The sequence below is a fragment of the Bufo bufo genome, chromosome 1 (genome assembly GCF_905171765.1).
Source record: "Bufo bufo chromosome 1, aBufBuf1.1, whole genome shotgun sequence".
NCBI classification, from domain to species: domain Eukaryota; kingdom Metazoa; phylum Chordata; class Amphibia; order Anura; family Bufonidae; genus Bufo; species Bufo bufo.
The window spans coordinates 812,000,235-812,026,757 of NC_053389.1; the positions used below are offsets into that span (position 1 = coordinate 812,000,235).

At 46.5% G+C, this 26,523-nt stretch overlaps 1 protein-coding gene across 1 annotated transcript in view; it reads right to left on the reverse strand.

Moving 5' to 3' along the window:
• Positions 1-3,942: 3,942 nt before the first annotated feature.
• The window catches only part of LOC120986581 (very-long-chain 3-oxoacyl-CoA reductase-like), a 96,385-nt gene continuing 73,804 nt past the window's right edge, over positions 3,943-26,523 (reverse strand). Inside the window, exons 7-11 of the mRNA XM_040415242.1 lie at positions 19,378-19,412; positions 9,139-9,220; positions 4,432-4,497; positions 4,175-4,324; positions 3,943-4,086 (exon numbers count right to left, since the gene is read on the reverse strand). Of these exons, the coding sequence (XP_040271176.1) occupies positions 3,976-4,086; positions 4,175-4,324; positions 4,432-4,497; positions 9,139-9,220; positions 19,378-19,412 (444 nt within the window). The 3' untranslated portion in view covers positions 3,943-3,975. The remainder of the gene's footprint in view (positions 4,087-4,174; positions 4,325-4,431; positions 4,498-9,138; positions 9,221-19,377; positions 19,413-26,523) is intronic.

The following is a 26,523-nucleotide window of genomic DNA, read 5'->3' on the forward strand; positions in this document are numbered from 1 at the left end:
AGGATATCTCCAGGGTGAAATCTTTGCTTAAGAGGTGCCAGTACGATAGGCACACATCTTTTGGTTTTTGAGAGGGATTTCGGGAAGTACCGCTCGCCCGACCCTTACAGAAACTGTAAGATGTCAGTGAAAAGTAAGTTGGTGACGGGACTGGTCGATGGTGCGGGATCTCTGGATAGGTCCAGATCAGGGATCTTGGAAATCGTCAAGTCCTTCTACTCGTGCTTCTTGAGGAAGAAGGATCTGAATCGGGACAGGATTTCGGCTTTCCTGGCTGAAACCATCCCTGAGTCAAGAGTAGACCTCTCTCTTGGCGTTTTGATAGAAGAAATCAGAGAAGAGGAAGTCAGCCTGGCGATCAAAGGGCTTGCCCTAAAGAAGTCGCCAGGCCCGGATGGCTTAACATCCGAGTTTTATAAGACCTTTAAGGACTCCTTGGTTCCCCTCTTGACTAAGGTATTCAATGAGTGCCTTTCCTCGGGTGCTCTGCCAAAGTCAATGAGGAGGTCAGCTTTGATCCTTATATCAAAGGGTAAAGATCCGAGCCGTATTGAGAATTGGCGTCCCATAGCGCTTCTCAGTACGGACAGAAAGATCCTGGCCAAGATACTGTTTAATCGGTTGGTGCAGTTTGCGCCCCGGCTCCTTTCGGAGACCCAACATTGCTCGGTTCCAGGCCGAAGCAGGTTTAGTGCTGTGCTCGGTGTCCGAGAGGCAGTGGAACAGAGTAGGGTGGGTAACTGGAAGGGGTACATGCTGGCCTTAGATCAGGCAAAGGCTTTTGATCGGGTTAACCACGAGTACCTCTGGGCAGTCCTTCTGAAAAATGGCCTGCCGGGAGGGTTTGTCGATTGGTTAAAGATCTTGTATGCGGGGGCAGAGAGTTTCCCGCTGGTGAACGGTTGGTCTGGCAGCCCTTTTGAGGTTGGGTCTGGAGTCCGCCAGGGTTGTCCATTGAGCCCACTCTTGTATCTGTTTGCGATTGATCCTTTTATTAGGAGGATTGATCGAGGACCGTTAGCGGGAGTCAGGATGAGTCTGGAGGAGCCAGAAGCCACTCTGAGGGTGGTGGCGTATGCCGATGACATCACTGTTTTCGTGTCCTCTGGAGGGGAGGCGGAATACGTGATGTCGGAGGTAGAACACTACTCGGAATTCTCCGGGTCCGTGATTAACCGGGATAAGTGTGAGAGTCTCTGGCTGGGAGGGGGTGATCCATCTTTCGGTCTCCCGGACACCCTCCCAGAGCCCCAGTCGTCAGCCAAAGTCCTAGGCGTTCAATTCGGCCATGGGGATTATCCCACCCAAAATTGGGACAGCAGGCTCACGATCGCCGCTCAGAAGGTTGACCAGTGGAAGGGTTGGTCTTTGACCCTCAGGGAAAGGGTGAACCTGATCAAGACTTACCTTCTCCCTTTGCTTATCTATTTGGCCAGTGTATGTGTCTTGCCAGAACCTCTCTGGACTCGGTTTACAGTCTGTTCTTCCAACTGTTATGGGGGAATAGGCTGAACCTAGTCAAGAGAGAGGTGACATACCGTACGAGGAGATTAGGGGGGTTGGGTATGGTCAACCCTGTGGTGTTCCTTGTGAACACCTTTGTTAAGATCAACCTGGCAAACCTCTGGAATTAGAGGGCTCCTCCGTGGGTAGTCTCTTGCAGGGGTTGGTTTCGGCCTTTCTTCCAGGAGTGGGAGACAGGAGGGCAAGTGAAGGATTTGCGTACACCACACGGATATCTTCCGGCTTATGTCACCCCAATTCTGAAGGTGATCCGCCAGTGGGGTTTGGGAGTGAGGGAAATCAAGACTCAGTCAAGGAGATCCCTTGACGAGAGGTTCTTGTTGACCCACTTCCAGAAGCCCCTGGCCCTTAAGGATTGCCCAAGCCGGGATCTAGACAAGGGGTTACAGTTGTTAAATTCGGCAAGGATCCCCTTGAAGTTTTGGGACTTGGCTTGGCGCTGCTTTCACGGGAAGCTGTATGTAAGGGACAACTTACAGGAACTCTGATGAAAGGGGTTGTCCCCGGGAGGAGTGTGGCGACATACTGGAAAGTATGGAGCACTTCCTGCTTCAGTGTCCCTTTAATACAGAGGTATACAAACGGGTGGGTGCATCCATTGGCTGGCCTAGGCTAGCCAACCTCGCCTATGCGGAATGGGCTTATGGAGCATTCAAAAGTTTGGGAAGAAGGGACCCATGCACAGCTTTTATAGTTAGCATAGTGATCAGGTACTTCACATGGAACGCACGGTGTTTAATTTCAACCCAGCAGAAAGTCCTCCCTGTGGAAGAGGTGTGTAGGAACATTCTAGGTGACCTGGCGAAGGTTCGATCTCTTGAGTGCGAGAAGGTGGGTACGGATGGGGTCTCTTACCTCTGGAGAGGCTTCACCTTTGATGTGCCTTAGCCTCAGTAGCACTTTTCCTGGTGTTGGGCTGAGGCTTTCACATTAGGTCTTTGTTTTGTATTTAAGATGAATTTTTGAAGAAAGGTTTGCAAATGACTGAACTTGGGCCTTCGGGTGGATTTTAATAAAATTGGTTTGTATAGATTGATATGGTTGTTATAAGATGTATATATTGTATGATAGGGTAAGTGGGGTGTAGTTAGGTTGGGTGGGATGGGGTGGGGGGGGGGTTCATATTTTTGTGTGGGGAGGCCTGCATCCAGCCCTGGACTATGCGGACAAAGGAGGACATGAGGCGAGGGGCTGGGTGTGGGTGGTGGAGGAAGGGCTGGCCTCAAGGAGGGACAAGAGGCGGAGGTTGGCCTGGGTGAAGGTGATGGGATAGATAGATTGGTAGGGTTAGTATAGGTTTGTGTTTTCTCATATATGTGTGTAATATAAAAAAAAAATAATGTATAAAAAAATATATATATTAAATTTAAAAATAAAAATAAAAAATTTATTATAGTTATTTGATATTTCTATTATGATTATTTTATGTTTATTATTTTTTATTGTAAGAAGTTGTAATTTATTTTCTGTTCTGAGCAATTTGTATAAATTTGTATATAGTCGGGGCTCAGCCGGATCGGATGTTTACGTTAGGCTAGGTTTCCTTTTCTCCTTTTTTTTAGTAGGTATGAATGAGATAGTATCCATGTAGCTGGGCCAGTAGGGTAAGTGTATATACTTTATACCTTGTTTGGAAAATTTTATGGCAACGTTTTTGTATTTTTGTATAAAATAAAAAAAGAGTTCCTCAGTATCTGCTCTTATTCTGTATATATGGACACTGCACAGTACTACTTCTCTTCTCCTGTATACTGGGTGTAATCCTCAGTATCTGCTCTTATTCTGTATATATGGACAGTGCAAAGTACCACTTCCCTTCTCCTGTATGCTGGATGTGATGCTCGGTATCTGCTCTTATTCTGTATATATGGACAGTGCACAGTACCACTTCTCTTCTCCTGTATGCTGGATGTGATGCTCGGTATCTGCTCTTATTCTGTATATATGGACAGTGCACAGTACCACTTCTCCTGTCCTGTATACTGGGTGTAATCCTCAGTATCTGCTCTTATTCTGTATATATGGACAGTGCACAGTACCACTTCTCCTGTCCTGTATACTGGGTGTAATCCTCAGTATCTGCTCTTATTCTGTATATATGGACAGTGCAAAGTACCACTTCCCTTCTCCTGTATGCTGGATGTGATGCTCGGTATCTGCTCTTATTCTGTATATATGGACAGTGCACAGTACCACTTCTCTTCTCCTGTATGCTGGATGTGATGCTCGGTATCTGCTCTTATTCTGTATATATGGACAGTGCACAGTACCACTTCTCTTCTCCTGTATGCTGGATGTGATGCTCGGTATCTGCTCTTATTCTGTATATATGGACAGTGCACAGTACCACTTCTCCTGTCCTGTATACTGGATGTGATGCTCGGTATCTGATCCTGTACATATAGACAGTGCACAGTATAGTTTCCCTTTTTTTTATTTTTATTGACGGCTCTAGTTCACTTTCATTATCTTGAACAGCAGGCTCAAGGTGCGGCTGGCCATGGTCACACATATCCGGGAATTCATGACGGTCTCGGTCAGTAGGTGGTCAAGGATGTAACTCTGAAAATATATGATTGCCATGAATATATTGCCCTCTAGAATCTATTTAAAGGGACCAGTAAAAGCTGAGAAGGTAAGTTGGTGGTACCTGGAGGCAGTGGGAGAGGCAGCCATTGGTACGATGAGAGTACCCCACGGTGTTCAGAGCTTCCTGGACATAGTCGTCACTGGTCTTCACCAGAACATTGGTGTCCATGTTGAATGTCATGTTGGTAGACACCAAGTGCGGCAGAACAGACTAAGGAGACAGAGGATAGCTGTCACTTTACATGGTGTCTCCTAAATGCGGTGTATGTAAATGAGTCTAAGCTGCTTTCTGATTGGCTTATGCTCCAGTACTGGTACCTGAACTGTAATCCCATCAGATCTGTACTCATAGTGGAGGGAGCGGGAGAAAAAGTCCATGAAAGCCTAAAAAAGAGACAACGTGGTGGTGAGATGATGAGAGCGATAACATCACACAGGTTCTATCTACAACCAGTAACATCAGCAAGACATAACTTCACCCATATACCGGCTAGTGCAAGGGGATACTAGGGGTGCACACACCCTGATGATGATGAGGGTTATAGTGAGATGTGCTGGTATTTCGCCTGACAGTGGTGGTAGTGATGATGATGATAGGGATTATGGTGATCATGAAAATTATTGGACATTAGGAATTAGGGTAAATGCACACGACAGTGAAAAAACGGCCGTGTGATGGACTTTTTTTGAAGTCCATCTCACGGCCGTCTTCAGAACCATGGGGTTATTCACATGTCGTTTTTTTTTAATGGCCAGTGAATAGCGTCCGTCACAAAATAGGAAATGTCCTACTTTTAGCTCTTTTCATGGCTAGACGGACCCCATTGAAATCAAGCGGACTGTTTTTTTCTGCCGCTTAGACAGGAGAGCAGTCCTCTAACGGTCATTAAAAATGGGTTCACTATTGCAGTGTCACCTCGTAGAGGTTAGAAAAAAAAATGTACTCACCTCACGCATAGAGGCAGTCGCTCCACTTTTGATTCAGATAGACCTGCCGAAGGACCTGCGCTCAAGCGTGATGACGTCACCACGCGATTGTGCTGGGAGTGCACGGTGACGTCATCATCCTTGTGCGCAGGTTCTTTATAATCAAAAGAGGAGCGACTGCCTCTGCACATGCAAGTGGATGACGTGAGTATTTTTTTTTTGGCTAAAAAGTAAACAATATAACTGGGGACCTCTATGGGGGAATTATTACTGCTGGGGGCCACTATGGGGACATAATTACTAGTGGTGAGCGAATCGAGCTTCAGATCCTAGATCCGAAGTCGATTCTCTCCAAAGTTCGTTTTACTGCTGTGCAGAGACCCGTCTCCATACAGAATTGTATTAGGATCCATATTGTGTGACTTCCTATTCACTATTCTGGTAAACTGACTTCTGGCATGTTTTTGGATATATAGTACCTTGAAAAAGTATTCATACCCCTTGAACGTTTCCACATTACACCCACAAACTTCAATGTATTTTATTGGGGTTTTATGTGATCAACCAAAACAAAGTACAAGTATGTGTGAAGTGAGAAGATAATGATACGTGGTTTTCAAAATTTTTAATAAATAAAAATGTAGAAAGTGCAGCGTGCGTTTGTATTCAGGCCCCCTGAGTCAGTACTTTGTAGGACCACCTTTTGCTGCAATTACAGCTACAAGTCTTTTGGGGGATGGATCTACCAGCTTTGCACATCTAGAGCCTGACTTTTTTGCCCATTATTCTTTGCAGAATAGGTCTCGCTCAGTCCGATTGGATTGAGGGCGTCTGTGAACAGCAATGTCCAAGTCTTGCCCCAAATTCTCAATGGGATTTAGGTTTGGTCTTTGACTGGACTATTCTCATGAATATGCTTTAATCTAAACCATCCCATTGTAGCTCTGGCTGGATGTTGAGGGTTGTTGTCCTGCTGGAAGGTGAACCTCCGCCCCAGTCTCAAGTCTTTTGCAGCCTCTACCAGGTTTTCCTTCAGGATTTCTCTGAATTTAGCTCCATCCATTTTCCTATTAACTCTGACCAGCTTCCCTGTCCCTGATGAAGAAAAGCATCCCCGCAGCATAATGCTGTCGTCACCTTGTTTTATAGTGGGGATGGTGTGTTCAGGGTGATGTACAATGCTAGTTTTCTGCCACACATAGCATTTTGTATTTAGGATCTCACCTGAACAGAGCACCTTCTTCCACATGTTTGCTGTGTCTCCTACATGGCTTGTGGCAAACTGGACTTTTTATGGCTTGCTTTCAAAAATGGCTTTCTTCTTGCCACTAATAGTTGTCCTGTGGACAGATTCTCCCTCCTGAGCTGTGGATCTCTGCAGCTCTTCCAGAGTGACTATGGGCCTCTTGGCTGCTTCTCTAATTAGTGTTCTCCTTGCCTGGGTTGTCAGTTTAGGTGGACGGCCATGTCTTGGGAGGTTTGCAGTTGTACCATACTCCTTCCATGTTCGGATGATGGATTGATCAGTGCTCCGTGAGATGTTCAGACCATGGGATATTTTTATATAACCTAACCCCGCTTTACACTTCTTCACAACTTTATCCCTGACCTGTCTGCTGTGTTCCTTGGTTTTCATGATGCTGTTTGATCACTGATGTTCTCTAGTAAACCTCTGCCTTCCCAAAACAGCTGTAGTTATACTGAGAATAAATCACAAACAGATGGACTCTATGTACTAATTATTTGACCTCTGCAGGCAATTTGTCACACTGGATATTATTTAGGGGTATCAGAATACAGGGGACTGAATACGTGTAACGGGGTGCCGAAGGCACACTCGGTCTCCCATCAGCCGCAGACCTACTGCTTAGCTTCGGGAGCGAGGATCTGTGTTTGGCCTCATTCCCAGGGCGGCTTTGCTAGCTGGGAGGCTCCCTGCTCCTAGGTCTGCCTTGAGCGCCGAGCTGATCACTCGGTGCTCGACTGGTCGGTCTGTCGGTCATGTGACGCTGGCCACGTCACATGACCCTCACTTCCCACTATAAATACAGGCAGCCTGCTGGCCACAGGTTGCCTGTTAATTTAGGTTCCTGGCAGTTGTTGGATACCTGTGTACTTACCTGATTCTGTTCCCTGAAGATCCTTTGCCTGCTCCTCCTGTACTGCGCATCCTTCCTGGTATATTGACCTCGGTTTCCACCTGACTATTCTTTGCAGACTCCTTTTGGTACTTCTCGACTCTCCTGGTATTTATGACCCCGGCTCCTGACCTTTCTTTGCTTATCCCTCTGTACTGCGTTGTCCTCTTGGTTTTGACCCGGTCCGTTCACTATCCGTTATTTGTCTTGTTTGTCCTTCCTGCACGTATACTAAGTTGGGGACTGCCGTCCAGTTGTCTCCTGTCATCAGGACTCGTGAGGCAAGTAGGCAGGGCCAGGGGTGAGGGTGGAGTGCAGTGGTCACTATCCTCCCCCCTCTGTGTGTGTACGTGACCGTTACAGCACGCCACACTTTTCTGGTTTTTATATATTCAAAATTTTGAAAACCACGTATTTTCACTTCACACATACTTTCTACTTAAAATACATTTAAGTTTGTGGGTGTAACATGAAAAAATTTGGAAAAGTTCAAGCGGTGTGAATACTTTTTCAAGGCACTGTACCCTTTTGGCTGCTGTTCCTGCATATATTGACTCTCCTGGCAACTGACTTGCTTGCCTCTGGATTTACCTCTCGTTTACTGCATTCTCTTTCCTGATATTTATATATTCCTTTGTACCTTCCTGGTCGCTCTGGAAGTCTGCCACTACTCTGCCTTTCACCTGTTTTGTGCTATCTAATCAACAGATGTAAACTAGGTCCATCTGGCCTCGTGGAGGGCTCTGGTGAAGAATCTAGGGGTAGCCTTAGCGTGATCTTTAAAGCTGGTAGCAGTTTTGGGGGTCACAGGCTGTGTTCTGGATGTGACCTTAGTTTCCCCAACAGTTACCCTGCCTGACTGCATTGTGCCAGCTGTAACGTTTGGTGGAGAAGGGATAATACTATGGGGATGTTTTTTTTAAGGGTTGGCTGTGCGACTTTAGTTCCAGTGAAGGGAAATCTTAATGCCTCATCAGACCAAGACATTTTGGGCAATTGCACGCTTCCATCTTTGTGGGAACAGTTTGGGGAAGGCTCTTTTCTGTTCAAGCAAGACTGTGCCCCAGTACACAAAGCAAGCTGCATGGTTGGGGGAATCTGGTGTGGGAGAACTTGAGTGGCTGCACAAAGCCCTGACTTCACCCCCACCCAACACCTTTAGGAGCCCTCATGCACACGACCGTTGTTGTTTTGTGGTCCGTTTTTCACTGATCCGTTCCGTATCTGAGGTTTTTTTTTCTCTCTCTGATTTAAGTCCTCTTCCGTTCCGTTATTCCACAAAACATATCCGTATGGTTTCCGTATGCGATCCGTTTTTTGAGGATGGGAAACGGAAACAGTAACTTATTACTCATCAAACACATGAGCAATATGGGCTGGGCATAGCATTTCTACAGTATGGATCTGCGAAATACGGATAACATACGGATGTGTTCTGTGTGCGTTCCGTTTTTTTGGCGGACCTATTGACTTGAATGTGGCCTCGGACCGTGATTTGTGGAGAATAATAGGACATGCACTACTTTTTTGCGGAACGGAAATGTGGAAACTGAATGCACACGGAGTACCTTCTGTTGTTTTTGCGGACCCATTGAAGTGAACGGTTCCACATACGGTCCGCAAAAAAAACCGAACGGAAGCGGATAGAAAATGCGTTCGTGTGCATGAGCCCTTAGGATGGACTAGAATGGAGATTGTGAGTCAGGCCCTCTCCTCATCATCAGTGTCTGACCTCACAAATGCTCATCTGGATGACTGGGCAAAAATTCCCACAGACACCCTCCAAAATCTTGTAGAAAACCTTCCCAGTAGAGCAAAGGGGAACAACTCCATAATAATGTGTATGGATGTAGAATGAAATCTCATAAAAGCTCCTGGAGATGGAATGTGAAGGTGTCCTAATACTTTCTCCATACAGTGTATGTTGGTATCATTGTTGACAGTTACACTGCTAAGGTACCTTAGTAGCCCCATACATAGTGGTCGTTGGATAAGGACGGTGTCCAGCAATGGAGGAGATATTTATGATCAGACCTTTTTTCCTATGAAGAAAGAGAGGTCAATGCCAGTCAGTGTCCCATCAGCTTCACAATGATGTCTATACATCCACCCAGGCTCATATGGTGGCAGTTATGTGGGGACATTGATATAAATGGTGCTCCTGACAAGTTGTCAGAAGAATCCCTCAGTAGTGCAGCCTAGAACTAAGCCTAGAAGTAAGATAATTATTTTTTTTTTTACGTTTTCCCGGCAGGGAGCTGTTAAGGTGCACCATTATTTTTTCTGGTGGGTCTTATTTGATTTCATTACTTTTTGTTTCTGTCCTTTTAGTTAATTATTGAATGGGGGACCAAACAATTTACCTTTCATCTAATGAATCCACTAATTTACTGGGAGTAACCGGCACATCAGACTGTACAAGGTGCAGCAGTGCTGTGTACACTAAACGGGCCACATCTCAGCAGTGGAGTGTTTTATATAACCCGTTCTACCCCAGGTCAATTTTCACCTTTCTGCCCAGGCCTAATTTTGCAAATCTGACATGTGGTAATAACTTTGGAATGGTTTTACTTATCTAACCGATTCTGAGAATGTTTTCTGGTGACACATTGTATTTCATGTTCATATTTTTTTCCTCTATTTATTAAAAACAAATTAAAAATTAACAGAACATTTGGAAAAATTCTCAATTTTCTAAATATGAATTTCTCTACTTTTTAAGACAGATAATAACACATAAAATAGTTATCAATTAACATTCCCTATATGTCTTCTTTATGTTGGCATTTTGTAAATGTCATTTTATTTTTTTAGAACGTTAGAAGGCTTAGAATTTTACAAGCAATTTTTCAAATTTTCAAGAAAATTTCAAAACCGTTTTTTTAAGGACCAGTTCAATTTTAAAGTCATTTTGAGGGGCTTACATAATGGAAACCACCCATAAATGACCCCATTTTAAAAACTGCATCCCTAAAATTATTCCAAACTGATGTTACAGACTTTGTTAACCCTTGAGGTGTTCTACAAGAGTAAAAAGAAAATGGAGGTGAAATTTCAAAATTTAATTTTTTGCAGATTTTTTATGTTAAACCATTTTTCCTGCAACACAGCAAGGGTTAACAGCAAAATGAACCTCAATATTTATTACCCTGATTCAGTAGTTTACAGATACACCCCATATGTGGTTATAAACTACTCTATCGGTACATGGCAGTGGTCAGAAGGCAAGGAGCTCCATATGGTTTTTGGGAAGATTTTGTTGAAATGGTTTTTAGGTGCCATGTTGTATTCACCTACAGTAAAAAAAAAAAAAAAAAGGTGACCCCATTTTGGAAACTACACCCCCCCCCCCAGGGTTGTACTGAGCACTTTGACCCCACAGGCGTTTTACAGAATTTAGAAACACTTGGCTGTGAAAATATTTTAATTTCTTTCAATAAAATGTTGTTTAAGGCTAGTTTCACACTAGCGGCAGGGGAGTCCGGCAGGCTGTTCCGGCGGGTGAACAGCCTGTTGGATCCGTCCTGCTGCTAGTTCATGTGTGCCCCCGGACTGCCGCTCCATCCCCATTGACTATAATGGGGGCGGGGGCTGAGTTACGGCAGCGTACAGCGAGGGCAGCCAGACTAAAAGTACTGCATGTCGTAGTTTTAGTCCGGCTGCCTCTCGCCGTGCGCTGCCATGCTGCCACCGGAACTCCGCCCCATTATAGTCAATGGGGACGGAGCGGCAGTCCGGGGACACATGTGAACTAGCGGCAGGATGGATCCAACAGGCTGTTCACCCGCCGGACACTAATGTGAATGTACCCTTAGCTCCAAATGTTTAATTTTCACGAGGGGGTAACAAGAAAAAAAGAACCCCATAATTTGTTACCCATTTTCTCCTGAATACGGCAACACCCCATATTTGGTTGTAGACTGCTGTAGGGGCAAACCACAAGACTCAGAAGGGAAGGAGAGCCATATGGCTTTTGCAGCTCAGGTTTGAATGGATTGGTTTGCGGGCACCATGCTGGTACTGAACAGGCTCTGGGTTACCAGTATTGCTATTTTCTGACAAACATACGTGTTTCTCCTAGTGAGGACTTTATTTTGTTATTGCGGCGTACACTGGGCTGGAAAAATGACACGTTATCTTTATTCTGCCGGTTAGTACGATTACACAGATACCAATTTTATAGAAAATTTACCACTTTTACACAAAGCATTTTTATTAAGAAAAATCATGTTTTTGCATTGCCATTTTCTGAAAGTGATAATTGTTTTATTTTTTGGGCGATTTTCTTATGTGGGGGCTCATTTTTTGTGACATAAGGTGACGATACCATTTTAAGGGAACATATGGATTTTTGATCAATTGATATTACGCATTTTGTAAGGGGAGGTGACAAAAACAACTGTTCTGGTACTGTTTTATTTATTTATTTATTTTTACAGCTTTCACCTGAGGGGGTAGATCATGTGGTATTTTTATAGAGCAGGTTGTCATGGATGTGGCAATACCTAATATGTCTATTTTATTATTTTTAAGTTTTACACAGTAAAAGCATTTTTGAAATGAAAAAATTTTGTGTTGCCATTTTCTGAAAGCCATATATTTTTTAATTCGTCAGGGGACTCTCCTTTGTAGGGACTCATTTTTTGCGGGATGAGGTGACAGTTTGATTGGTACCACTTTGGGGCACATACGACTTTATGATCGCTTGGTATTGCACTTTTTGTGAGGCAAGGTGACCAGTTTTTATTTTTTTAAAATTTTTTTTATGGGGTGGGTCATGTGATATTTTTATATAGCCATCGATACGGATGCGGCAATACCTAATGCCTATTTTTTCCCCACTATTTTTCTAACAGTTTTATATGACAAAATTATGGGAAAAGGGCACTTTTTTTGCTTGGAACTTTTTAATTTATTATGTAAAACCCTTTTTTTTAAACTTTTTTTTGTTCCACTATGTGACTCCAACTTTTGGGGGTCTGAACCCCTCTGCAATGCATTACTATACATCGTGTATTGTAATGCATTGCCTGTCAGTGTATTACACTGACATCATGCCTATGAGGCCCAGCCTGGGGGCTGGATCTCATAGGCTTCCATAGGAGGCAAGCCTCGATGCCTGTGTAAGGCATTGGGCTGCCTTCCCAGCCATCGGGTCCCAGTCACTGCAGTGTGGGGACAGAGATGGTGCCGTTATCCTCCGCAAACCCCGTACATGCCGTGGTCAGCATTGACCATGGCATAGAAAGGGTTAATGTGCTGGCATTGGTGTATACAGAAGGGGCTTGGCAGTTAGGAACAGCTGGACCCCTGCCGTTGCATGTACGGTGCTGGGTGGCAGTGTCACGGTCCCTCCCATGACAGAGGTTAGAAGATCTGAGAGACTGGTGGCACGTGAGGTTATCTGACAGTGTCTCTGTTTTCACTTGTTGCAGTGTTGTTGTTGGTATGACCACACCTCTTATCCCAGGTGCAGCTTGTGGTCATTACTGCTCTCTATTTAGTCTGGACTCACACTTCTTACCATGCGGTTGATATTATCTGCCCAGAGTTGGAAGAGCTGGTGTGGTGTTCTCATCTGAGTTCCTGCTCATCAATTTTCTATTTAAGATAAGTGTACTTCGCTTGTATTTTGTTGTTCTCTATTGCTCATTGTTTACTAGGCCTCAGGGAGACGCTGGTTCGCTCATCTGGGAAGGAACCAGTAGTCTCAGACCTTGTCACTACTCCTAGGGCTTTTCATGGTTACTTGGCCCTAGGTTTCCGGTGTATGAATATTCCCACCTTCAGGGTCTATTCATACTGACAGGAGTCAGGGTTAGGTCTAGGGTTTCCTAGGTGAACTCCCGTTCCCTTTCATTAGCCTTGAGGCCTAGTTCCTGGTCATTTTCCTTCTGTTGTCATTCTAGTGTTTATCCCCTCCCCCTGCATTGTGACAGGCAGGTCACGTCCCACAGTGCCTTACATATATGGCGCTGATTGAGAAAAGGTTAAAGAGTCACTGCACTTTCACACAATTTCTTTTAATAGGGAATTGTGTAGCTAGCAAATTTCTATATCACTTTATGTAAAAAATATACCTGCATCCACCAAAAAGCTGTAAACTCATGGCCACTAAGGGTCTCTCCACCTAATTTGCAGTCCACTGCCTGTTGACAGGCAAGAGGCTTCTTTAGTAACAGAGACACAGAAGATGACAGAGAAGTGGGGGAGTGTCAGAGCTACCTGAAATCCTGAAAAGAAAAGAATTGCTTCTGCACTGCTTCTGAAAATCAGACTAGTGTCCTGTCTTTCTATAAGTGTGATTTATCACTCCTTAACTGTTCTCTTAGCTCTGGAGCTAAAAACAAACATAGAAGGAAGTAAGGGAAACGATGTCACAGCAGTACAGTGCTGGCAGATTTCACATAAGGGAGACATCCCTGCTTGTGAGGGAAATGCATCTAGCTGTGCAGCTGAAGAGGGGAATAATATAGCTGAAGAAATTCGGGACACCCGAAAGAGACCTGTTCCTTCACAGTTATTATCGTACAAATAAACACAGCCATCATGCAAACATTTGTTTTTTCTTTAAAAAACTCAGGCGCGCTTTAAAGAACTGAGATTTATAAAGTCTGATCTTCACAACACATGTTTGTGGAAGTGTATCATGGCATAAACAAAGGAGATTTCTGAGGACCTCAGGAGAACAGTTGTTGATTCTTAGGCATGGTCACAAATTAATCCAAGGTAACCTCTAAGCAGTTAAATGCATTTTTCACATTAGCTAATGTTAATAAGTCACCATCAAGAGGACACTGAACAACAGTGGTTTGCAAGGAGAAAGCCGCTGCTCTCCAAAAAGAACTTTACTGCTCGTCTGCAGTTTGCTAAATATCACCTGGACAATCCAGAAAGCTTTTAGAACAATGTTTTGTGGAAGGATGAGACCAAACTTTTTGGTTTAAATGAGAAGCATTATGTTTACGGAAAGGAAAACACTGCTTTCCAGCATAATAACCTCATCCCGTCTGGGAAACTCAGGGGTGGGTTTATAATGGTTTGAGCTTATTTTGCTGTATCTGGGCCCGGACAGTTTGCCATCATTGATGGAACAATGAATTCTGAATTATACCTGAAAACTCTAAAGGAAAATGTCAGGACATCTGTCCATGAGTTGTATCTCAAGAGAATGTGGGTCATGCAGTAAGACTGAACCTGAGCACACAAGTCCTTCTACCAAAGAATAGTTAAGAGTAAAGTTAAAGTTTTGGAATGGCCAGGTCAAAGTCATGACCTTAATCCATTATAAATATTTTGGAAGGACCTGAAGCGAATGTGGTTCATGGGAGGAAATGAGGAAACCCACCAACAGTAGAGTTGACGCTTATTCATAACTGAGGTGTCTATACTTTTGTCTTGACACCAGGCACCAAAGATCCTCTTCACTCTCAGATAAGACTTAGTAGAGTCACTTCTGGATTGCGCAATAGTGTCTAAGACTTTTTCTGAGAACCCACTGCCTCTCAGTAAGGACCTGTCAACCTCCAGACTTTAAGGTTGAGTGTTTTAATTTTCTGTCAGAGCTGTGTGCCCTGAGACACCAGGTTCTGCACAAGGGGGAGCATCTAATATATCCCTTGACTCATTATCATGAATTGAGAAAACCAGGATCTCTTGGCCCAAGATGGTATGATCGCAATTACTGAGGCTTGATACTGTCTGATCTTCATCAATACCCAGGGTATTATGGAATGTGGAGGAAAGATGTACGCTAGCTTGAAGTTCCTCTGGATTGGCACCTACCGCAAAAGGATTGTCCTCCTTATATAAGGCGCAGAACTTGATCACTTTGGCATTCCTTTATGTTTCCCTCAAGTTTACCTCTGGCATGCCCCATCTCTGGGCTATGGGGGCTACAGATTTGATTTAAGGATCACTCTCCTGGAACTGTAAAGTTGTAATCTACCATAATTTTGAGAAAGTCTCTTATGTAAAAAGCTCACATCTGTCAGAAGAGTTTTTTGATCTGGTAGCTCCCTTTTTTTTTGTATGATCTGACTCTCACAGCTCTGCGTCTAAAGAGGGGAGAAAACAGAGAGAGCTCTGAAGATGATGACTCCTAGTTTTCTTACATTGGTAGACATGGCACTCTAGGGGATTCCAGGTACCATCCACTGTCAGATCAAGAAGATAAGCTTCCCATCCTGATAGCCTTCATGATCACCAGCATCCAGTCTGATTCTTCTAAGGATCTCCCTTCCAGTAGACTGTGCCACCAACTAAGAGCCTGTCGAGTTCTGGTAGAAAGATAGTAGAGAGAGTCGAGATCTTGTTTCCAGGTCTCTAATATTTCTCTCTGAAGTGGTCTGAGTTTCTTGGTGGAGTCCATTGTGGACACAGCCTTGGATGTAACTGGAGGCAACTCTTAGTTACTACAAGTAGGCTCTCTGCCTCCAAAATGTATTTTCTTTAACATGTAAAATAAAGGAACAGAAGTTAAAAGTCATCCTGACGATCTCCTGCCTCTGTCATCGCTGATCCATAGAAGTTCTTCTTTTTTATTTTAAACACTGGAGAACGTCCTGGACACCGCGTTCAGTGCATACCAGGTGAAGACTTGGCAGCAGGACAGCAAGGAGACTTATCCGCAGCTTAGGTCCTCATGCTACAAGCTTGTAAAGTTGCTGTGACTTTCTCACAACAAAACCGGGTGGGTGCTTTATACAGCACATTTAATACCTGTAAAATCTATCTATCTCTGTTCTTTTCTTCTTTTATTCCTTTTTTTGTTTTATCTTCAAGTGGTCTGAGATACCATATTGCCCAAGGCACTGCCTTCACTGTTGCTGCTAATAACTCTAGTGTTATCAAAGAAAGTTAATGAGGAACTCGGAGAAACTGTAACCCTCTCCGAATTCTGAGCTTCCTCTCCCACTGAAGATACAGCTTAATTTCTTGGGAGTTTATAATGAGTCTTAGAAACTTTTTTCTCATGGATGGCAGAATATTTTTCACAATTCACAAGCCACCCAAGCTGCTCCAGGAATGTCAATTACATGAAGCTGAAATTCCAGTATCTGGATTGAAGGGGCTATAATTAGCCAGTCATAAAAATGTGGGGTTATCGTAAAGAAATCTTTTTGTAATCAATTGGGGAGACAGAGATCTATTATTATGAGAAGATCCACGGGGAAATTGTGAATCATATACAGCATTGTATTTTCATTGTTTATGTTTCATTTTTTATTAATTTTTATTTTATATTTATTTCGTTTTATTCATTTTATTTTCCTTTATTAAATTTTTCATTATTCTTATTTATCTCAAATGCATTATTAATAAGGGGATTGTTATGGTTTATGAATAAGGTTCCTTAGCACATAAGGATGTCTAATATGTCCCAAATAAGGTACATCTATAAAAGTATATATGAACTATAAAGCAAGTAATATAAATGAGTGTATTGAAATATAGGGTAGCAAAGGAAAAGTGAATTCTACTTTAGACCAGTATTTAACTAATAGTCTGAAAATAGCCCAAGGTGTGTATACCAATAAAGCAACTACCGCAGTCCGGTCCATGTTTTGGTTTAGACCTGAAAAGGCATATATAAGAAGGAGGTCCCAATTTAATCATACTCTTTTTGCCACTGAGGAAGGGACAATAGTTCTGAAACACATCTGGCGAGGATAAGAACAGTGATCCTACACATTGTATACTGTAAGCATAAGAACGGAACGCTGAAAGATCTCTAAAGTCCGACGTGGGTAAGGTTGCAAAGCGCATGCGCGAAGATATCCCAGCTGGTACAGGAAGCGCAGGAAGACATCTGAGTCTGGTAATAGTGAAATAACTCTAAGTATATAGGAGTGGACGATACCACAACCTGGAATACTGGCATAATCACTGAACTGTAACGTAGGCCCCCATTGTCTAAGATGGCATAAACCCTTTAATAGGAAAGAATTTTAAATCTCTTACTTAACGACAAAGCTTTATCTGGATGTTTCCATTCAGGAGCCAGCAAGTTCTTAATAGATTCATCCTCTTTGAAGGCCCTAAGCCCCCTAGAGGTGGATGCAGAAGCTTAAGCCTCCCTGGCTGCACAATCAAACTGGATATCGAGGGATCACATGTAGGACAACAAGAGGACAGCAGGCAGCGCAGCATCCCACAGGGATGGACAGAACAGGGAGCGCTACAGGAGGACAGCAGGCAGCGCAGCATCCCACAGGGATGGATAGAACCAGGGAGCGATACAGGAGGACAGCAGGCAGTGCAGCATCCCACAGGGATGGACAGAACCAGGGAGCGCTACAGGAGGACAGTAGGCAGCGTAGCATTCCTCAGGGATGGACAGAACCAGGGAGCGCTACAGGAGGACAGTAGGCAGCGTAGCATTCCTCAGGGATGGACAGAACCAGGGAGCGATACAGGAGGACAGCAGGCAGTGCAGCATCCCACAGGGATGGACAGAACCAGGGAGCGATACAGGAGGACAGCAGGCAGTGCAGCATCCCACAGGGATGAACAGAACCAGGGAGCACTACTGGAGGACAGTAGGCAGTGCAGCATCCCACAGGGATGGACAGAACCAGGGAGCGCTACAGGAGGACAGCAGGCAGTGCAGCATCCCACAGGGATGGACAGAACCAGGGAGCGCTAGAGGAGGACAGTAGGCAGTGCAGCATCCCACAGGGATGCACAGAACCAGGGAGCACTACAGGAGGACAGCAGGCAGCGCAGCATCCCACAGGGATGGACAGAACCAGGGAGCGCTACAGGAGGACAGCAGGCAGCGCAGCATCCCACAGGGATGGACAGAACCAGGGAGCGCTACAGGAGGACAGCAGGCAGTGCAGCATCCCACAGGGATGGACAGAACCAGGGAGCGCTACAGGAGGACAGTAGGCAGTGCAGCATCCCACAGGGATGAACAGAACCAGGGAGCGATACAGGAGGACAGCAGGCAGTGCAGCATCCCACAGGGATGGACAGAACCAGGGAGCGCTACAGGAGGACAGCAGGCAGCGTAGCATTCCTCAGGGATGGATAGAACCAGGGAGCGCTACAGGAGGACAGCAGGCAGTGCAGCATCCCACAGGGATGGACAGAACCAGGGAGCGATACAGGAGGACAGCAGGCAGTGCAGCATCCCACAGGGATGGACAGAACCAGGGAGCGATACAGGAGGACAGCAGGCAGTGCAGCATCCCACAGGGATGAACAGAACCAGGGAGCGATACAGGAGGACAGCAGGCAGTGCAGCATCCCACAGGGATGGACAGAACCAGGGAGCGCTACAGGAGGACAGTAGGCAGCGTAGCATTCCTCAGGGATGGACATTACCAGGGAGTGCTACAGGAGGACAGTAGGCAGTGCAGCATCCCACAGGGATGGACAGAACTAGGGAGCGATACAGGAGGACAGCAGGCAGTGCAGCATCCCACAGGGATGGACATTACCAGGGAGCGCTACAGGAGGACAGTAGGCAGCGTAGCATTCCTCAGGGATGGACATTACCAGGGAGCGCTACAGGAGGACAGCAGAGAGTGCAGTATCCCACAGCAAAGAGGAGGAGAACCAGAATCCTGCAGGTCTCAGGACTAAACAAAAAATTCACCAGGGTTAATAGGAAGAGGAGTGCTTTCTTAATTGAGTTCATTAAAGGTGCTGTCCCCTGTCCATGTGCTACAATAACAAAATAACCTATACTCTCCCGTTTTCTCCTCTGCTTCTTCCTGCGCTTCTCTCCTCCTTGTTGCTGTTTGTCTTCCTGGCTGCAGCTGTGACTTTCTGTGTAGACAGTTCAACACTGTAGCCAATCACTGGCTTCAAAAGTGATGTCCTATGCACTGCTGAGGCCAGTGATTGGCTGCAGCTGTGATCTGTGTCCACAAAACTTCACCGCTGCAGCCTGGAAGCTGATGTCAGCAGCAGAATGCCTGAGCACAGCGCTGGAAGCCGCAGCGAGAAAAGGGGTAGATATAGATTCTTTATCACCGTTATAGTGACTGTCCAAGATTTCATTTAACTCATACAACCCCTTTAAAATATTTCCGGGTCCTGCAGCTTCAGGAGCAAATATACTGTATTATTGTGCTGCAGAGAGACACCAGGAAATCCTGTGCTAACCAGAAACCGTCATGTGAATAACCTGTAAGAGACAGGAAACATTACAGAGCAGAGAAAATACAGCCCTCTCACCCCTCCGTACCTCACCACCATTCTGGGTAACACAATCCGGGTCATCTGAAAAACATAACAAACAGGAGAAACGTAAGAGCAAGACTGAGGAATATCACCCTACAGGAGGAGGAGCCAACTCATAGCTCCTTCTATATGTATCACCCTGCAGGAGGAGGGGCAGACTCATAGCTCCTTCTATATGTATCACCCTGCAGGAGGAGGGGCAGACTCATAGCTCCTTCTATATGTATCACCCTGCAGGAGGAGGAGCAGACTCATAGCTCCTTCTATATGTATCACCCTGCAGGAGGAGGGGCAGACTCATAGCTCCTTCTATATGTATCACCCTGCAGGAGGAGGGGCAGACTCATAGCTCCTTCTATATGTATCACCCTGCAGGAGGAGGAGCAGACTCATAGCTCCTTCTATATGTATCACCCTGCAGGAGGAGGGGCAGACTCATAGCTCCTTCTATATGTATCACCCTGCAGGGGGAGGAGCAGACTCATAGCTCCTTCTATATGTATCACCCTGCAGGAGGAGGGGCAGACTCATAGCTCCTTCTATATGTATCACCCTGCAGGAGGAGGAGCAGACTCATAGCTCCTTCTATATGTATCACCCTGCAGGAGGAGGGGCAGACTCATAGCTCCTTCTATATGTATCACCCTGCAGGAGGAGGAACAGACTCATAGCTCCTTCTATATGTATCACCCTGCAGGAGGAGGAGCAGACTCATAGCTCCTTCTATATGTATCACCCTGCAGGAGGAGGGGCAGACTCATAGCTCCTTCTATATGTATCACCCTGCAGGAGGAGGAGCAGACTCATAGCTCCTTCTATATGTATCACCCTGCAGGAGGAGGGGCAGACTCATAGCTCCTTCTATATGTATCACCCTGCAGGAGGAGGAGCAGACTCATAGCTCCTTCTATATGTATCACCCTGCAGGAGGAGGAGCAGACTCATAGCTCCTTCTATATGTATCACCCTGCAGGAGGAGGGGCCGACTCATAGCTCCTTCTATATGTATCACCCTGCAGGAGGAGGAGCAGACTCATAGCTCCTTCTATATGTATCACCCTGCAGGAGGAGGAGCAGACTCATAGCTCCTTCTATATGTATCACCCTGCAGGAGGAGGGGCAGACTCATAGCTCCTTCTATATGTATCACCCTGCAGGAGGAGGAGCAGACTCATAGCTCCTTCTATATGTATCACCCTGCAGGAGGAGGGGCAGACTCATAGCTCCTTCTATATGTATCACCCTGCAGGGGGAGGAGCAGACTCATAGCTCCTTCTATATGTATCACCCTGCAGGAGGAGGAGCAGACTCATAGCTCATTCTATATGTATCACCCTGCAGGAGGAGGGGCAGACTCATAGCTCCTTCTATATGTATCACCCTGCAGGAGGAGGAGCAGACTCATAGCTCCTTCTATATGTATCACCCTGCAGGAGGAGGGGCAGACTCATAGCTCCTTCTATATGTATCACCCTGCAGGAGGAGGAGCAGACTCATAGCTCCTTCTATATGTATCACCCTGCAGGAGGAGGAGCAGACTCATAGCTCCATCTATATGTATCACCCTGTAGGAGGAGGAGCAGACTCATAGCTCCTTCTATATGTATCACCCTGCAGGAGGAGGAGCAGACTCATAGCTCCTTCTATATGTATCACCCTGCAGGAGGAGGAGCAGACTCATAGCTCCTTCTATATGTATCACCCTGCAGGAGGAGGGGCAGACTCATAGCTCCTTCTATATGTATCACCCTGCAGGAGGAGGGGCAGACTCATAGCTACCTTCTATATGTATCACCCTGCAGGAGGAGAGGCAGACTCATAGCTCCTTCTATATGTATCACCCTACAGGAGGAGGAGCAGACTCATAGCTCCTTCTATATGTATCACCCTGCAGGAGGAGGGGCAGACTCATAGCTCCTTCTATATGTATCACCCTGCAGGAGGAGGGGCAGACTCATAGCTCCTTCTATATGTATCACCCTGCAGGAGGAGGAGCAGACTCATAGCTCCTTCTATATGTATCACCCTGCAGGAGGAGGAGCAGACTCATAGCTCCTTCTATATGTATCACCCTGCAGGAGGAGGAGCAGACTCATAGCTCCTTCTATATGTATCACCCTGCAGGAGGAGGGGCAGACTCATAGCTCCTTCTATATGTATCACCCTGCAGGAGGAGGAGCAGACTCATAGCTCCTTCTATATGTATCACCCTGCAGGAGGAGGAGCAGACTCATAGCTCCCCTCTGTAGGTATCACCCTGCAGGAGGAGGGGCAGACTCATAGCTCCTTCTATATGTATCACCCTGCAGGGGGAGGAGCAGACTCATAGCTCCTTCTATATGTATCACCCTGCAGGAGGAGGGGCAGACTCATAGCTCCTTCTATATGTATCACCCTGCAGGAGGAGGAGCAGACTCATAGCTCCCTTCTATATGTATCACCCTGCAGGAGGAGGGGCAGACTCATAGCTCCTTCTATATGTATCACCCTGCAGGAGGAGGGGCAGACTCATAGCTCCTTCTATATGTATCACCCTGTAGGAGGAGGGGCAGACTCATAGCTCCTTCTATATGTATCACCCTGCAGGAGGAGGAGCAGACTCCTAGCTCCTTCTATATGTATCACCCTGCAGGAGGAGGGGCAGACTCATAGCTCCTTCTATATGTATCACCCTGCAGGAGGAGGGGCAGACTCATAGCTCCTTCTATATGTATCACCCTGCAGGAGGAGGGGCAGACTCATAGCTCCTTCTATATGTATCACCCTGCAGGAGGAGGAGCAGACTCATAGCTCCTTCTATATGTATCACCCTGCAGGAGGAGGAGCAGACTCATAGCTCCTTCTATATGTATCACCCTGCAGGGGGAGGGGCAGACTCATAGCTCCTTCTATATGTATCACCCTACAGGAGGAGGAGCAGACTCATAGCTCCTTCTATATGTATCACCCTGCAGGAGGAGGGGCAGACTCATAGCTCCTTCTATATGTATCACCCTGCAGGAGGAGGGGCAGACTCATAGCTCCTTCTATATGTATCACCCTGCAGGGGGAGGAGCAGACTCATAGCTCCTTTTATATGTATCACCCTGCAGGAGGAGGGGCAGACTCATATCTCCTTCTATATGTATCACCCTGCAGGAGGAGGGGCAGACTCATAGCTCCTTCTATCTGTATCACCCTGCAGGAGGAGGGGCAGACTCATAGCTCCTTCCATATGTATCACCCTGCAGGAGGAGGGGCAGACTCATAGCTCCTTCTATATGTATCACCCTGCAGGAGGAGGGGCAGACTCATAGCTCCTTCTATATGTATCACCCTGCAGGAGGAGGAGCAGACTCATAGCTCCTTCTATATGTATCACCCTGCAGGGGGAGGAGCAGACTCATAGCTCCTTCTATATGTATCACCCTGCAGGAGGAGGGGCAGACTCATAGCTCCTTCTATATGTATCACCCTGCAGGAGGAGGAGCAGACTCATAGCTCCTTCTATATGTATCACCCTGCAGGAGGAGGGGCAGACTCATAGCTCCTTCTATATGTATCACCCTGCAGGAGGAGGAGCAGACTCATAGCTCCTTCTATATGTATCACCCTGCAGGAGGAGGGGCAGACTCATAGCTCCTTCTATATGTATCACCCTGCAGGAGGAGGAGCAGACTCATAGCTCCTTCTATATGTATCACCCTGCAGGAGGAGGGGCAGACTCATAGCTCCTTCTATATGTATCACCCTGTAGGAGGAGGGGCAGACTCATAGCTCCTTCTATCTGTATCACCCTGCAGGAGGAGGGGCAGACTCATAGCTCCTTCCATATGTATCACCCTGCAGGAGGAGGGGCAGACTCATAGCTCCTTGTATATGTATCACCCTGCAGGAGGAGGGGCAGACTCATAGCTCCTTCTATATGTATCACCCTGCAGGAGGAGGAGCAGACTCATAGCTCCTTCTATATGTATCACCCTGCAGGAGGAGGGGCAGACTCATAGCTCCTTCTATATGTATCACCCTGCAGGAGGAGGAGCAGACTCATAGCTCCTTCTATATGTATCACCCTGCAGGAGGAGGAGCAGACTCATAGCTCCTTCTATATGTATCACCCTGCAGGAGGAGGGGCAGACTCATAGCTCCTTCTATATGTATCACCCTGCAGGAGGAGGGGCAGACTCATAGCTCCTTCTATATGTATCACCCTGCAGGAGGAGGAGCAGACTCATAGCTCCTTCTATATGTATCACCCTGCAGGAGGAGGGGCAGACTCATAGCTCCTTCTATATGTATCACCCAGCAGGAGGAGGAGCAGACTCATAGCTCCTTCTATATGTATCACCCTGCAGGAGGAGGAGCGACTCATAGCTCCTTCTATATGTATCACCCTGCAGGAGGAGGAGCAGACTCATAGCTCCTTCTATATGTATCACCCTGCAGGAGGAGGGGCAGACTCATAGCTCCTTCTATATGTATCACCCTGCAGGAGGAGGAGCAGACTCATAGCTCCTTCTATATGTATCACCCTGCAGGAGGAGGGGCAGACTCATAGCTCCTTCTATATGTATCACCCTGCAGGAGGAGGGGCAGACTCATAGCTCCTTCTATATGTATCACCCTGCAGGAGGAGGAGCAGACTCATAGCTCCTTCTATATGTATCACCCTGCAGGAGGAGGAGCAGACTCATAGCTCCTTCTATATGTATCACCCTGCAGGAGGAGGAGCAGACTCATAGCTCCTTCTATATGTATCACCCTACAGGAGGAGGGGCAGACTCATAGCTCCTTCTATATGTATCACCCTGCAGGAGGAGGAGCAGACTCATAGCTCCTTCTATATGTATCACCCTGTAGGAGGAGGGGCAGACTCATAGCTCCTTCTATATGTATCACCCTGCAGGAGGAGGGGCAGACTCATAGCTCCTTCTATATGTATCACCCTGCAGGAGGAGGAGCAGACTCATAGCCCCTTCTATATGTATCACCCTGCAGGAGGAGGAGCAGACTCATAGCTCCTTCTATATGTATCACCCTGCAGGAGGAGGAGCAGACTCATAGCTCCTTCTATATGTATCACCCTGCAGGAGGAGGAGCAGACTCATAGCTCCTTCTATATGTATCACCCTGCAGGAGGAGGGGCCGACTCATAGCTCCTTCTATATGTATCACCCTGCAGGAGGAGGAGCAGACTCATAGCTCCTTCTATATGTATCACCCTGCAGGAGGAGGAGCAGACTCATAGCTCCTTCTATATGTATCACCCTGCAGGAGGAGGGGCAGACTCATAGCTCCTTCTATATGTATCACCCTGCAGGAGGAGGAGCAGACTCATAGCTCCTTCTATATGTATCACCCTGCAGGAGGAGGGGCAGACTCATAGCTCCTTCTATATGTATCACCCTGCAGGAGGAGGAGCAGACTCATAGCTCCTTCTATATGTATCACCCTGCAGGAGGAGGAGCAGACTCATAGCTCCTTCTATATGTATCACCCTGCAGGAGGAGGGGCAGACTCATAGCTCCTTCTATATGTATCACCCTGCAGGAGGAGGAGCAGACTCATAGCTTCTTCTATATGTATCACCCTGCAGGAGGAGGAGCAGACTCATAGCTCCTTCTATATGTATCACCCTGCAGGAGGAGGGGCAGACTCATAGCTCCCTTCTATATGTATCACCCTGCAGGAGGAGGGGCAGACTCATAGCTCCTTCTATATGTATCACCCTGCAGGAGGAGGGGCAGACTCATAGCTCCTTCTATATGTATCACCCTGCAGGGGGAGGAGCAGACTCATAGCTCCTTCTATATGTATCACCCTGCAGGAGGAGGGGCAGACTCATAGCTCCTTCTATATGTATCACCCTGCAGGGGGAGGAGCAGACTCATAGCTCCTTCTATATGTATCACCCTGCAGGAGGAGGAGCAGACTCATAGCTCATTCTATATGTATCACCCTGCAGGAGGAGGGGCAGACTCATAGCTCCTTCTATATGTATCACCCTGCAGGAGGAGGAGCAGACTCATAGCGTCTTCTATATGTATCACCCTGCAGGAGGAGGGGCAGACTCATAGCTCCTTCTATATGTATCACCCTGCAGGAGGAGGAGCAGACTCATAGCTCCTTCTATATGTATCACCCTGCAGGAGGAGGAGCAGACTCATAGCTCCATCTATATGTATCACCCTGTAGGAGGAGGAGCAGACTCATAGCTCCTTCTATATGTATCACCCTGCAGGAGGAGGGGCAGACTCATAGCTCCTTCTATATGTATCACCCTACAGGAGGAGGAGCAGACTCATAGCTCCTTCTATATGTATCACCCTGCAGGAGGAGGGGCAGACTCATAGCTCCTTCTATATGTATCACCCTGCAGGAGGAGGGGCAGACTCATAGCTCCTTCTATATGTATCACCCTGCAGGGGGAGGAGCAGACTCATAGCTCCTTTTATATGTATCACCCTGCAGGAGGAGGGGCAGACTCATATCTCCTTCTATATGTATCACCCTGCAGGAGGAGGGGCAGACTCATAGCTCCTTCTATCTGTATCACCCTGCAGGAGGAGGGGCAGACTCATAGCTCCTTCCATATGTATCACCCTGCAGGAGGAGGGGCAGACTCATAGCTCCTTCTATATGTATCACCCTGCAGGAGGAGGGGCAGACTCATAGCTCCTTCTATATGTATCACCCTGCAGGAGGAGGAGCAGACTCATAGCTCCTTCTATATGTATCACCCTGCAGGGGGAGGAGCAGACTCATAGCTCCTTCTATATGTATCACCCTGCAGGAGGAGGGGCAGACTCATAGCTCCTTCTATATGTATCACCCTGCAGGAGGAGGAGCAGACTCATAGCTCCTTCTATATGTATCACCCTGCAGGAGGAGGGGCAGACTCATAGCTCCTTCTATATGTATCACCCTGCAGGAGGAGGAGCAGACTCATAGCTCCTTCTATATGTATCACCCTGCAGGAGGAGGGGCAGACTCATAGCTCCTTCTATATGTATCACCCTGCAGGAGGAGGAGCAGACTCATAGCTCCTTCTATATGTATCACCCTGCAGGAGGAGGGGCAGACTCATAGCTCCTTCTATATGTATCACCCTGTAGGAGGAGGGGCAGACTCATAGCTCCTTCTATCTGTATCACCCTGCAGGAGGAGGGGC